Source organism: Ptychodera flava, chromosome 12, assembly GCF_041260155.1.
Source record: "Ptychodera flava strain L36383 chromosome 12, AS_Pfla_20210202, whole genome shotgun sequence".
In the NCBI taxonomy this organism is placed as follows: domain Eukaryota; kingdom Metazoa; phylum Hemichordata; class Enteropneusta; family Ptychoderidae; genus Ptychodera; species Ptychodera flava.
Window position 1 is genome coordinate 12,719,209 of NC_091939.1, and position 12,391 is coordinate 12,731,599.

The window sequence follows — 12,391 nt, forward strand, 5'->3', positions numbered from 1 at the left end:
CGTGGCGGTTTCCGTTCCGTTGAGGAAGTCCCGACACAACCATGTACGCATCCCCGATAGTTTCAACCTTTTCAGGGATATGATGGAACGACAGTCAGACAATTGAGGAAGACACAACAGGTGATATATATAGAAACCGATCAATAGTTCAACAACTAATTAAAGGTATGTAGAAGAAACGAAAGAGAAAGAAAGAAAGAAAGACAGAGACAGACAGACAGACAGACAGATAGATAGATAGATAGATAGATAGATAGATAGATAGATAGATAGATAGATAGATAGATAGATAGATAGATAGATAGATAGATAGATAGATAGATAGATAGATAGATAGATAGATAGATAGATAGATAGATAGATGGATGGATGGATGGATGGATGGATGGATGGATGGATGGATGGATGGATGGATGGATGGATAGATAGATGCGCAGGTAGAAAGGCAGGTAAGGTGACAGAGACAGACTGATAGATCGAATGATAAATAGATATTATTCCCTAATATTTTTCTTCGTTCAGCGAAGGAAAATACGAGTGACGTAATGACCGTGTCACCACGAGTCGAAGACAAGTGGTGACACGGTCATTACATCACGAGTATTTTTCCGAGCTGAACGAAGAAAATATTAGGGAATAATATACTTATCACATGCACAAGCCAAGAATTCGTTATTTTTTTTGCAAAATAAAATAAGTTTTCCATGACGATACCGCGTTTAAACTTTTGAACTACTTTAGGAATAAATATCAATACGCCGTGCACAAGTTGTCAATCATTTCCAGTCGTCCGTCGTGTGCGTTAGCGCTCACGTTCGTTCGTGTGTGGAGCAAATGACAGCTCTCGGTCTACACGTAGGCTACCTTCCGCAAAGTTATACTCTATTTCAAAGATAGCATAGTCCTAGAAATTTATCACAGACGAAGATACGCTATTTTTCGGGAACAAATATCGACTGAATCTCGACGGCGCGAACACTGTAAACGTGGCGCCTGACCCTGTTTGCAATACGTACGGAACCCACGGTATACAGGTGCAGCCAACGAACAATGCACTTTTAAAAAGGTCCTTACTATGATAAGATATATTGTGCATGACAAATAATGTGAACTGACTAATTTTAAGTCAAGAGGTAATTAATTAGCTGTTCATAATTTGCCCTCCCACAGAAATTTTTCGACTTGCCCTCCCACACTCAACTTCATTTTTACCCACTCCCCACTTATTTTTGCCTGTTTCCCCTCCCCACTGTGAATTTTTGAAGCTCCCTCGCCCTGTAGCGAAAACAACTTGCAATTTTCCCTGCCTTGGAAACAATTCCCCTCAAAAGTTTTTCGCCAAGCCCTGTCCCAGGAAAATCAACCGATATCCGCCCTGCCCTACAAAAAAACCTAAAATTTGCTCCCCTACCACTAAAAACATGTCCCCTGCCCTAGCAAAATTAAAATTCCCCTGCCCTCAAAATTGCTCCTGGAATAGCTTTTTCGATGAATAGCTCCGTTGGCTGCACCTGGGTATACGCGACCAGCTTCGAGTTCGTTGTTTCCGCAAGTTATTCACGTAATTCCTTCGGAATATATAGGCGTACACTCTTGTGTTTACATTGTTCGGATTAGTAATGTCGTAGTCTGTGAAAATATCGATTTCATTACATGACTTTTGATCGTGGGAGAAACATCGGCCGCCATGTTGTTTGTTTACATATTTAGGAGCACACAGAAGATCGACGCAGAATAAGGTCCGACGCACCAAAAATTGATGACATAGACGCGAGTTGTCGAGACGTAAAACGACCAGAAAATAAATCCGTATTTTTGTTCGGCAGACGACAAACTTGGCTTGTGCATGTGATAAATAGAGTTATTGATGATTGGATGGATGGATGGATGGATGGATGGATAATAAATAGGTAGGTAGGTAAGCAGGCAGAGAGAGAGAGAGAGAGAGAGAGAGAGAGAGAGAGAGAGAGAGAGAGAGACTGGCGGACAGGTTAATCGGTAGATGGACAGATATAAACAGTCAGACAGACAGGTATATATAAAGGAAGTTCACTCTGAACATTGGAAAAATATCGTTTTATGACAGCTCTCAACCAATAACTTAGGCACAGTGGGGCTCACCTTGTACACGTCATGTTTATCGATGATGTCATCGAACGTGCTGTATAAGTCGTTTAACAGATCGACAACCTGCAGAGGGGTACTCTCGGACGAGAGGACGGTAAAGCCGACGATATCTGAGAAGTAGATTGTGGCTTGGTCAAAGCTTTCCGCTTGAACTTGTTTGCCAACCTTGAGTTGGTCGGCAACGCTCCTGTTGAGGGAGAAAATTATGTTCAGTCATGATTTCAAAGTTTCAAAGAATTAGGATTCAGAATGCGTAGTAAATCACATCACATCAAATCAAATCAAATCTGAAAACCAAAGAGGATCAGAATTCAGACCATGCACCGTCACGCAGAAGTAGTGACCGCGCCTGACTTCTGCATTTAGGTAGTATGCGCCTCGAAAATGAACGACTCAATAAACGTTTGCTCAAACTTTCCCCAAGCAAACTTACAACAATCCTCTTAAAAAATCAAGAACGCAAACTTTGGTACTAGAGAAACAAATTATCCAACATTTACCGATATTTGAAATTCTAAACGGCCGCCATCCCAGAGTTATCTGCGGGGAAAATTAAGTTCCCGGTGTTCGCAAAACTAAGCCGACGAAAACTTAATTTACTCCACGAGTTTCAAAATGAGCCCCAAAAAGTGATAAGCCTAAAAAAATATTATAAATGTTAGAGAGTACGAATATCTGTCAAAAAGCGCATTGATAGTGACAAGGCAGACAAAACAATGAGACTCACGGCGGTAACATCCTGTAGAGAAGTCGATCCGTCTTCTTCTTCTCCTCCATCAGTTGCTGAGTTCTTTCCTCTACGACTTCTTCCAAATTATTGGCGTATTTCTCCATCATGTTCAAGATGTTATCCATGATATTGAAATTGCTGTTTTGATTGGTCAATATGGGTATAAAAATTTAACCAGTCTCTGGATAAGTTGTGGGTCTCTTCATAGGGGCAATTAAATATGACATATTCGGGGAGGGTCATTACAGGGCAAGCCGAAATTACAATTCAGCAATCTCCAATTACCAAAAGTTTCACCGACTAATCTGTCCATTGTTCATCACAATGCCTACCATCACGGGAGCTCTACCTTGCATGACCGATTAACCCGTAACACAGTCACTTCATGAGGAAAATATATTTTGATAAAATTCTTTGGAAGGTTCCATCATAGACCCTCGAGGGTCTATGGCTCCATCAATGCTTATGTCCCTCCTTGAAAAACATTTCGAGTTATGTGCCAGCGTGCTGACATGGCCGTACTTATGAAATTTTAAGGAAAAGTTTGATTGAATACAAAATTGCAGGTCAAGTTAATTTCTATTGAAACAAATTGACTGCAAACTTTGAGCAATTGTACTACTCATTGCATGCTGTGAAAATATTATCGATAGGGGGATCTATGTTGCTAGATTTCTAACTTTCTGTTGACCGTCGCGGAATTGTTCACTAAATGTACTCAAAACCACCTCTCCAAGAAAGAGGTGCTCCTAAGAGGTCTCTAAATTTAGATGGTCAAACTTACTCTCCACTAAGTTTCTTTAGCTCTGAACGTACACGGTTGCATGACGGCCTTGTGTCGGTCATTTCCTGCCAGCAAGATACCATTAGATCTACCAAACCATCTCCCATGTCGGTCATCACGGGTAAAGCAGGTCGATATGGTGTGCTCTCACCAGACCTTATCCTGTTGACTATATCTGGTCAGGAAAACGGAGAGAAATGTTATTCTCCAGAAAACTTAAAATGCTGATGTATGTATGTATGTATGTATGTATGTATGTATGTATGTATGTATGTATGTATGTATGTATGTATGTATGTATGTATGTATGTATGTATGTATGTATGTATGTGTGTGTGTGTGTGTGTGTGTGTGTGTGTGTGTGTATGTATGTATGTATGTATGTATGTATGTATGTATGTATGTATGTATTTATATACATATATATATATATGTGTGTGTGTGTGTGTGTGTGTGTATCTCTGTATGTATCTATGTACGTTCCTTTCCACTCTCTCTCTCTCTCTCTCTCTCTCTCTCTCTCTCTCTCTCTCTCTCTCTCTCTCTCTCTCTCTCTCTCTCTTCTCTCTCTCTCTCTCTCTCTCTCTCTCTGCCTTACCACGTGGAGTGATGTTGTCAAAACTGTATGGAAGAGTTCTGTTGATGACTTCATAAACGATTATGCCGAACGAATATATGTCTCCTTTCTGCGTTCCGTAAGGTGGAGGAAAATTCATCCGAAGAATTTCTGGCGATGTCCACAGTAACCCTGAGAGAATGTATTGAGGAAATATGCGTAGAATCTCAAAACGTGAATTAAGACGATTTGCTTTATTTTCAAATTTTTGGAGTGCAACATATTTGTGAATTCGGGGGCTCTCATAGAGACGGCAGGCAAACTTTCAAATTGGTATAAAATCGGCATGTTGAAGTACAAAGTTAGTTGAGTACGGTTGTACATATTCGGAAATGGTTTTTCGATCATTTCGACATTATATACCGGACAATAGGTGTAGCAACGATGATATCTACATATGAATCAAATTTCAAATTTCTTGTACATATATGCACTTATAACCAACCTATTATAATTTATTACATTTATATCAATCGTGAAACATCTATAAATGCAAAGATATTGCTATTTTTTATTGGAAAAATATTGTTCATAGTTTTCTTATGGACTGCCATGTTTAGTGAATCAACATTATTGTTGAAATCTCAAACACACATGCACTTTTCCTCCCAATTCAAGCAAAATAAATTTTACATCAATTATCTAACATATATGAAATACAGATATAGCTTGTTTTTAGGGGGAAATTGTTAACAGCTTGCCCAGTATTATGATCTGATATGTTGGGTTGGAGCACTATACCGGCCATGTCTTGCCTTCTCGTAGTTGCGTAAAAAATGGTACCCTCCCCAAAAAGCATGCGTGAAATTTCATGGCCCTTCAAAAAAGATTGTAATGTCTGCGAAAAATGGCGACACACCCCAATTAAAACATCGGTCCTCCCCCTGTAATTTCTGTCCAGTCCTCAAATCAAAGGTCGATCCCTAGGATCGGCACATACAAATATTAGTTGAAACATTTCCTCGTATTTCTGTTGTCAATTTCAGTTAAGTTGACTGTTCACGTAATACGCTGGTCAAGTTTCTATAGTACAGGGAAGGTATGAGCAGTAACGTGTCTCAAATGTTTATGTCATGTATACATACGGGTGTATTTTTCGTGCTCTCCTACGTTGACATCACGTTGCCCTTGCATGAAGGAGGCAACCCCAAAGTCGGTCACCTTCAGGACCCATCTGTTGTCCACAACGCAGTTTGTTGACTTCAGGTTTCCGTGTGATCCCGTTCCGTGCTTTGACTTGTGTAGGAACTCAAGTCCCTTAATGAAACACAAAGACAGTGTTCGCGTGAGTGGCGAGATTGAAACAACCCCCTTAGTGAAATAGCAGTTTATTTATTTATGTCTGTTTACTTATTTATTTATGTATTTATTTATTTATTCATTAAGTTATTTACATTTTGAATGGGGGACCGGAGAGTAATATTCATCGGGGCTCAAGATCTTTTCAAATGTTTGAAAAGAATTACAGAGGAAATCGAATACAAATTTAAGATAATGAGGAAAAGTTACAAGGGAACACTTTCTGTTATTAATCCTTTTAATTTTACCATAACGGAGATTTTTTCTCCTTTTTTACATTGTTTTTATTTTTACCTTTTTTGGCAGTTATACAAACAAAGTATAGTTTGACTCTTTCACATGATTGGAGCTTTGTCAGACCAAAGACACCATAGGAAATTTTATATTTTGTTTTGTTTTTTGTTTTTGTTTTGTTTTGTTTTGTTTTGTTTTTTACATTGACAGAAGAAGGCAAGGGACAGGGCGATAAGGCGTGTGACATGCTGAAAATCCTTGAATGTGAACTAGTCCCTACTTACCCGCCTAAGTGACAGATTGTGGTTTCGACAACTACACAGAAAAATGTCTGAGATTGGTATCGACTTCCAGGTTAACACGGTGCCCCCCCTCCCACCGAATCACTCAATAAAGGGCGGCGTACAAATGTTAATATCATGGCTAGCCCAGGTCTTTCGAGAATCGGTTCTTCATAACTTATCTAGCATTTTCCTTATGTTGAATATTTTGCCATGCCCTTTCCGTCGCATTTTAATTGGTTGAGCTAAACCACGTGACTGACCACAAATACACAGGGTCTGTTTACATGCCCGCGAATATGAATAATAATATTGACAACTCACAGTATCGTAAACATCGTAACTTTACAATAAAAGGGGCACTTTTGGGCCAAGTTCAGATACTTTTTTCGAAAAAGCTCCGGGTTTGCAAATTTTTTGTAATACAAGTTCTTGAGCCCCGTTGTCTTTCGCGTGGGAAATTATCGTAAATTTTGACAGTTTTCTTGGGCTCGTTGATAATAATGGAAATAACAGAGGCTATCCTGACCATTAACGTTTATTTATGAACGCGGGCGAAAGGAAAGCCGAATTAAAGGACCCGCAAAGCCTCGCATGTTAATGTTTGGCTTTCCCGGCTTGCCCGCGCCCACAAATACATGCAGTTGATGGTCAGGGCGTCACACTTTATTTGTATATGCAATATCAACCTTACCTTAGCGAGATCATTTAGCAAGGAGTACTTGAAACTTCGGTCCAGCTTTATTTGGTCATTTTCCAATACATCCTGATGTGAAAGGAAAATAGAAATTGGTAGATTTATTGGAGAACGATGCTGTCGACCGTGTGAATGATATGTTTAGTGGCGGAATTCTTTCTGTTTTGTGATATCGATAGGAAAACCTAGCTGGCTCATGTTTGCATTAGCAATTCATGGCGACATAACAGACTCCGGAAAAACTCTAAGCCCGTAGGTAGAGATGTAAGGGATTAACTTCCAAGCTATTCGGTAAGTCACATGGTGGTGAGATTGGTAGATTTACCATGCAGTACATGTATCTATTTTGGTGATATGTCGTCGACATTATCAGGTGATCGTTCTGCCGTGAACGCAAGGCGATATGTTTTCAGTAGCGATTTAAATGGAATTGGCACACTCGCACACTGAAATATTGTAGGCTATACTAGTACACCGAAGATATTTCCACTCACCTGCAGGCTCCCCTTTGGACAGTAATGCCAAATCAAACATATGTTGGGAGGTTCTACGCAAGCGCCAACGAACGGGTTGACATTTTCATGGTTCATTTCTCTGGTCTGTGCGTAAATCACACAACAAAATTGACAGTTTGGTGAAAATGGCGATTTCAGTATTTAAGACGTAAATCAGAACACTATAGCACAACCTTCTTCTGCCCTGGAAAGGGTGAGTTTATCTGTTGTTATTTGACAAGATTATACCATAGACGGGCGTAATTTAAATTGAGTGTCTGAAATCAGAGACTTAGGCCTGATCCTAGCCACTGGTTTATCATTCAAAAACAGAAGAAATGTGTCCTTAGCAGAAGCAGATTGATTTTTTGTGGTTTGGTCTCCAAACTGTCTTGGACAGATATTAGCAGATTCTCCACTTTTTTCCCAATAATTTTCTTACCTTACTGCTTGCGTGAACTCATTCTCTCAAGATTGTGGAGTAAATGAAGATCTCGTGTCTTTCTTTGCAGCACATGGGAATTGATTATTTATTTTGCCCCATGGATTCAATACATAAGTAGCGGCCATTACGAATTTTAATGTCTGTTAATTTTAGGTAATTCTTTTCTATTGCACTGTGATCTTTAATTTTTATTGACGATTATAACAGCTGCATACTACCTTAAAACCACGCAAAATAGTCAATAGCAACAGGACGTGACAAGAAGATTGTTCCCACAGAGAGTAACTTTACAAATCAGCAAAATCCATGGGGGTCGGAGTTGTTTCATAAAGATACAGGACGCCACCGGATACTCTGCTGTGTTCATTATGGATATTGCGCCCAATGTTCTTAAGGTATTAACCCTTTGAGCGCTGCAATTTTTCCCCCAAAATTATAGTGTGCAACATTTTACCAATTTTGTGAATTTTTCTGCAATTTTTTGACAATTTTGGACCAAATGAACATCATATTTTATTGGCTTCAGATTTTTATCAAAATTTTAGCAAAAATTAGAAAAAATTGACTGGCAATGCCATATGTTTTGATATAGGCAACAAAAATTGACTTTGGCGCTCAAAGGGTTAAGCTGTGAGTACTTATTGTGTGACGGATCCTTACTTCGTTCAACTCTATAAGCACGGTCTTAGTGATCTGTATGTGGTCCTTCTGTATGTCCTTGACGGCGACCAGGGTGCCCCGATAGCGACCGACTTTGATGAAGAGCTGCATGTTTCCAATATAGAAGTTTCCACTGCTGGTGGTTTGAGAAGAATGCAGAGTTGACGCCTTCGACGTAGCTTTAGATATGTTGTCGCCCTCATTTTCGCCTTCAGACTCCCCGCTGCTAATGCTCGGCTGGAGGGAAAGCAGATATACCGTGATACACGCAGATAGTAGAACGGACTACATGTCGCACGTGGACACGAGAGAGAGAGAGAGAGAGAGAGAGAGAGAGAGAGAGAGAGAGAGAGAGAGAGAGAGAGAGAGAGAGAGAGAGAGAGAGAGAGAGAGAGAGAGAGAGAGAGTTCACGACAAACTGACAGGCCGACATATGAACAAACACAGACATGTACTAACTTACAGATCGGTAGGTACAGATATCGAAAATTGGGTGGACATCCACAGACAGGAATTGGGCCGTTGCATGCTACCGACAATACAGAAAATGTGAAGTTCAGATTCTCTGATAGAGTAGAGAGAGGCATTCTAATTACACGAACACGCTGATCAGGGATCAGGGTTTAAGGAGGACAAAACAGAAGAACGGAATCCCTGCAGACCTGCATAAATAGAAAACTCGAAAGATGGGTAAGTAAAGGAATTCTACTAATTATTCATTATTAATTTGTGTATACAATTTTTTGTAGTCTTGGATACATCGCACTCGCTATACCCGCTACTTACATTCTCTTTGGTGACTTGGAGTCTACGTTTTACAAACTGTCCAAAATAATAGAGACATAACATATACAGGGCAGTGTTGACAGAACAAATTCTGAGCATTGCCACAAAACAAAACAAATAAAAACTGTAAAAATACGCACAAAAATAATGCCCTAAAAAAGTAAAACAATTTCAGTATTATCTTTTTACGTCCTCAAGGTGGGTCTAACATTTGCAGTTTTCCTACAAAATCTAAATTGGCTACAGGAACAATGTAATTATTCCTTGTGTTCTTATCAACAATTTTTCGGGTTTTCTTGTTTGCTTGCCCTTGTCATTGTAATCTTTTGAACTGTGTAGTGATATAAAACGGTCTTACCTGACTTCCGAGTCGTGCCTGCTTGATTATGTAAATGTTACTGTAGTCGATTTTCCAGCGCATACTAAGAAGACGGTTTTCGGTTTGTGTTTTTCTATAAAAAAGGGAAAATTTATCATACAGGAGTACTTTTTCTATTACAGTTGTATCGTAGAATCAACTGTCTCCGGAACGAAAACTTTTACATGAATTCAAAATCAGTAAAATAAAGTTGTATATTCTAGTTGTTACTGCAATAGCTGAATACTACAGTAACTATGCATTGTCTTACGTTAAGTTTCGTTGTATCATCACCTAGTTTTTTTAAAAACGTGACTTTTGAACAATGGTGCAATAGGGATTTCTCCGGACAAATAGGTCTTCCCTTTTTTCTCGACAGAATATCTCAGCTTGTTCATTATTGGAGTCCTGTTGAAGCTGTTGCCATTACAAATTCATTCTAACTGTCCGTACTAGTGTCACCTGTCGTTATGGATCCAAGATCTATGAAGTTCTAGTTTAATCCTTTTAGCGCCAAAGTCTATTTTTGTCCCTTTCCTAACATAAACCCCCGTCAAATTTCTCAGATTTTTGCCAAAATTTTGAGAAAAAAAACTGAAGCCAATGAAAAGTGATGTCCATTTGGTCCAAAATTATAAAAAAAAATTACAGAAAAATTCATAAAAACTGGTAAAATTTTGCACTAAAATTTTGGCAGGAGAAAATTACAGCTCTCAAAGGGTTGAAGCTTGAGAATAACGTCCTGTCCATCGGCACCCGTTATTGGAGCTCCATGAATTACTAGTAAGTATATAAAGACTGTGAAACTAGTCACGCTCATTCTGTCACCAATCAATGTTGATGTGGTAAAAGGCTATTGTCCTATAATGGGTAGAATTCAAAACTTAGTCTCTACACTGAGAAAAATTGCAAGACATTTGATGTCAACTCTCTACATGGAGATACGTATCGGTATACTCTCAAAGTCCACTCGAGTTGAAGCCACAAGTACAAGTTTGTGCAAGTATTATGCTACTTTACGTGCGAGTAAATTCCTTCTCCGAAAAAAAAACATTGCAGTTATTCGGATAACTGCATGCATGTTGATAGAGGATGATAGAAATCTAGGTTTACCCTTTCCGATTTTTTTGTTTAACGAGTCTTTTATTTTATAGGAAAATAACAATCGCGAGTCAATTGTGATTCCTTTCTGCCACAAGTATTCTTAAGGTAGTTCGCGCCTCGAAAGTGAACGACCAAAACATTTGCACAAACTTTCTACTAGGAAACTTTCAATTATTCTTTTTACAAGTTAAGAATAAACATCAGGGGTAACCGTGCAAAGTTTTGCACCAAAGAAACAAATTACTCACTATTTACCGACACTTTAAATTCAAAATTACCGCCGTCCCTATGTTAACTCTTCGGAGGAAAATGAAATGTTCGATTTTTCGCAAAAATAAGTCGGTGAAAACTTTATTTCTCCGTGGGCTTTAAATTGTGCCCCCACAAGTGGTAGACCAAAAAGGTATTGTAAATATTTGAGAATCCGAAAACCTGTGCCCGAGGCACATTCTATCTTAATAAGCTCAAACAAATTTTTCACATCATATACAAATGTCCCATGTTAACTCAAATCGTCTTGCTCATACCTATGTTGAGCTTCTGTCACCTTACTTTCACCAGTCTGAGTTATATTTATTTATTGATTTTTTCGTATTTAAACTTTAATTGTCAGCCTGATGCAAATTCAACGCATTTCACGCACAGCTTATTTTGGGGCCACAAGCTCCACTAGTTTCTTAAGAACTATTTTGTGGCTCCAGCCAGAATTATGATCTTTCTTGAGTTGAAAAGCAAACATTGTGAATGTTTTGTCGTTTCTGGCGAATAAATATTTATGTATTCAGTTTATCTATCTATCTAGCCATCTATCTATCTATCCATCTATCTGTCTGTCTGTCTGTCTGTCCTGTCTATCTATCTATCTATCTATCTATTTATCTATCTATCTATCTAGGCATGCATGCAAGCCAGTCATTACCCTTACCTGTAAAGCGTTACGAATATGCTGACGCCGAATATAATAGCAACGACGACCAGCGAAAACACTATGATATAAGTGGTACTGTCTGTAAGATGAAAGTGAAAAGTGCGACAAAATGGCTGTTTTAGTTCATGTGTCCAAAACTGGTCTATTTCCCTGCACAGTTATAAGATACAGTCATTAGATTTTTGCTGGCGCAATGGATATTTTTTAATTCTATATGAAAGTACGGATGTACGATTATTTCCGATACACATTTCCGGTAGAAGTCGGATATTGACGGCCATATCTTTGTTTGTTCCATAAGCAAACGGGTTGAAGGCATCTTTCATTGAACAAGTTGGTTGCTAGAGGAATCAGTTTCGCTTTGTTATGGGAGATGTTAAAATTGTGGATTTTCGAATACTTTTCTTTTACTTACTGTCCGTGTCATTGCAATATTCCCCAAGAAAACCGCAGACTGGTATGTCAGGAGGCGCGTACTGTGACCCAACTCTGCCGTCCGGCCATTTAGGTTCACTGAACTCAATAAACTCCTAGGGATTCAAGAAAAGGGTCATAGTGGATTGAGAAAATATCACCAAAACCGTTGTCGTTCTTTTCGCCACCGGCAAAGGTACAGAAATTTAAGGATAATCATGTTTAAGTCGTCGACACTGTTTTCTATTGTACTCTTGAGAAACCGGATGTGACTACATATCGTTTATAGTCTCAAACCTGCACTTATCCTCTGTGATAAAAACACAACAACAACAAAAATTCGGTGAGAAGAAACAGCAACCTCACATAGGGACGACAAAACGAGAAGCAATTTTCGTTTGAAGACAAAAAAATTCTATCACATTCTATGAAGT

At 38.9% G+C, this 12,391-nt stretch overlaps 1 protein-coding gene across 1 annotated transcript in view; it reads right to left on the minus strand.

Annotated features, from left to right (window-relative positions):
• The window catches only part of LOC139145040 (atrial natriuretic peptide receptor 1-like), a 59,782-nt gene that overhangs the window by 13,587 nt on the left and 33,804 nt on the right, over window positions 1-12,391 (minus strand). The window contains exons 9-20 of the mRNA XM_070715961.1: window positions 11,959-12,073; window positions 11,541-11,622; window positions 9,512-9,605; window positions 8,368-8,604; window positions 7,263-7,367; window positions 6,766-6,837; window positions 5,343-5,514; window positions 4,240-4,389; window positions 3,642-3,816; window positions 2,855-2,995; window positions 2,122-2,314; window positions 1-67 (exon numbers count right to left, since the gene is read on the minus strand). The exon at window positions 1-67 is cut by the window's left edge and continues 207 nt beyond it. Of these exons, the coding sequence (XP_070572062.1) occupies window positions 1-67; window positions 2,122-2,314; window positions 2,855-2,995; window positions 3,642-3,816; window positions 4,240-4,389; window positions 5,343-5,514; window positions 6,766-6,837; window positions 7,263-7,367; window positions 8,368-8,604; window positions 9,512-9,605; window positions 11,541-11,622; window positions 11,959-12,073 (1,603 nt within the window). The remainder of the gene's footprint in view (window positions 68-2,121; window positions 2,315-2,854; window positions 2,996-3,641; window positions 3,817-4,239; window positions 4,390-5,342; window positions 5,515-6,765; window positions 6,838-7,262; window positions 7,368-8,367; window positions 8,605-9,511; window positions 9,606-11,540; window positions 11,623-11,958; window positions 12,074-12,391) is intronic.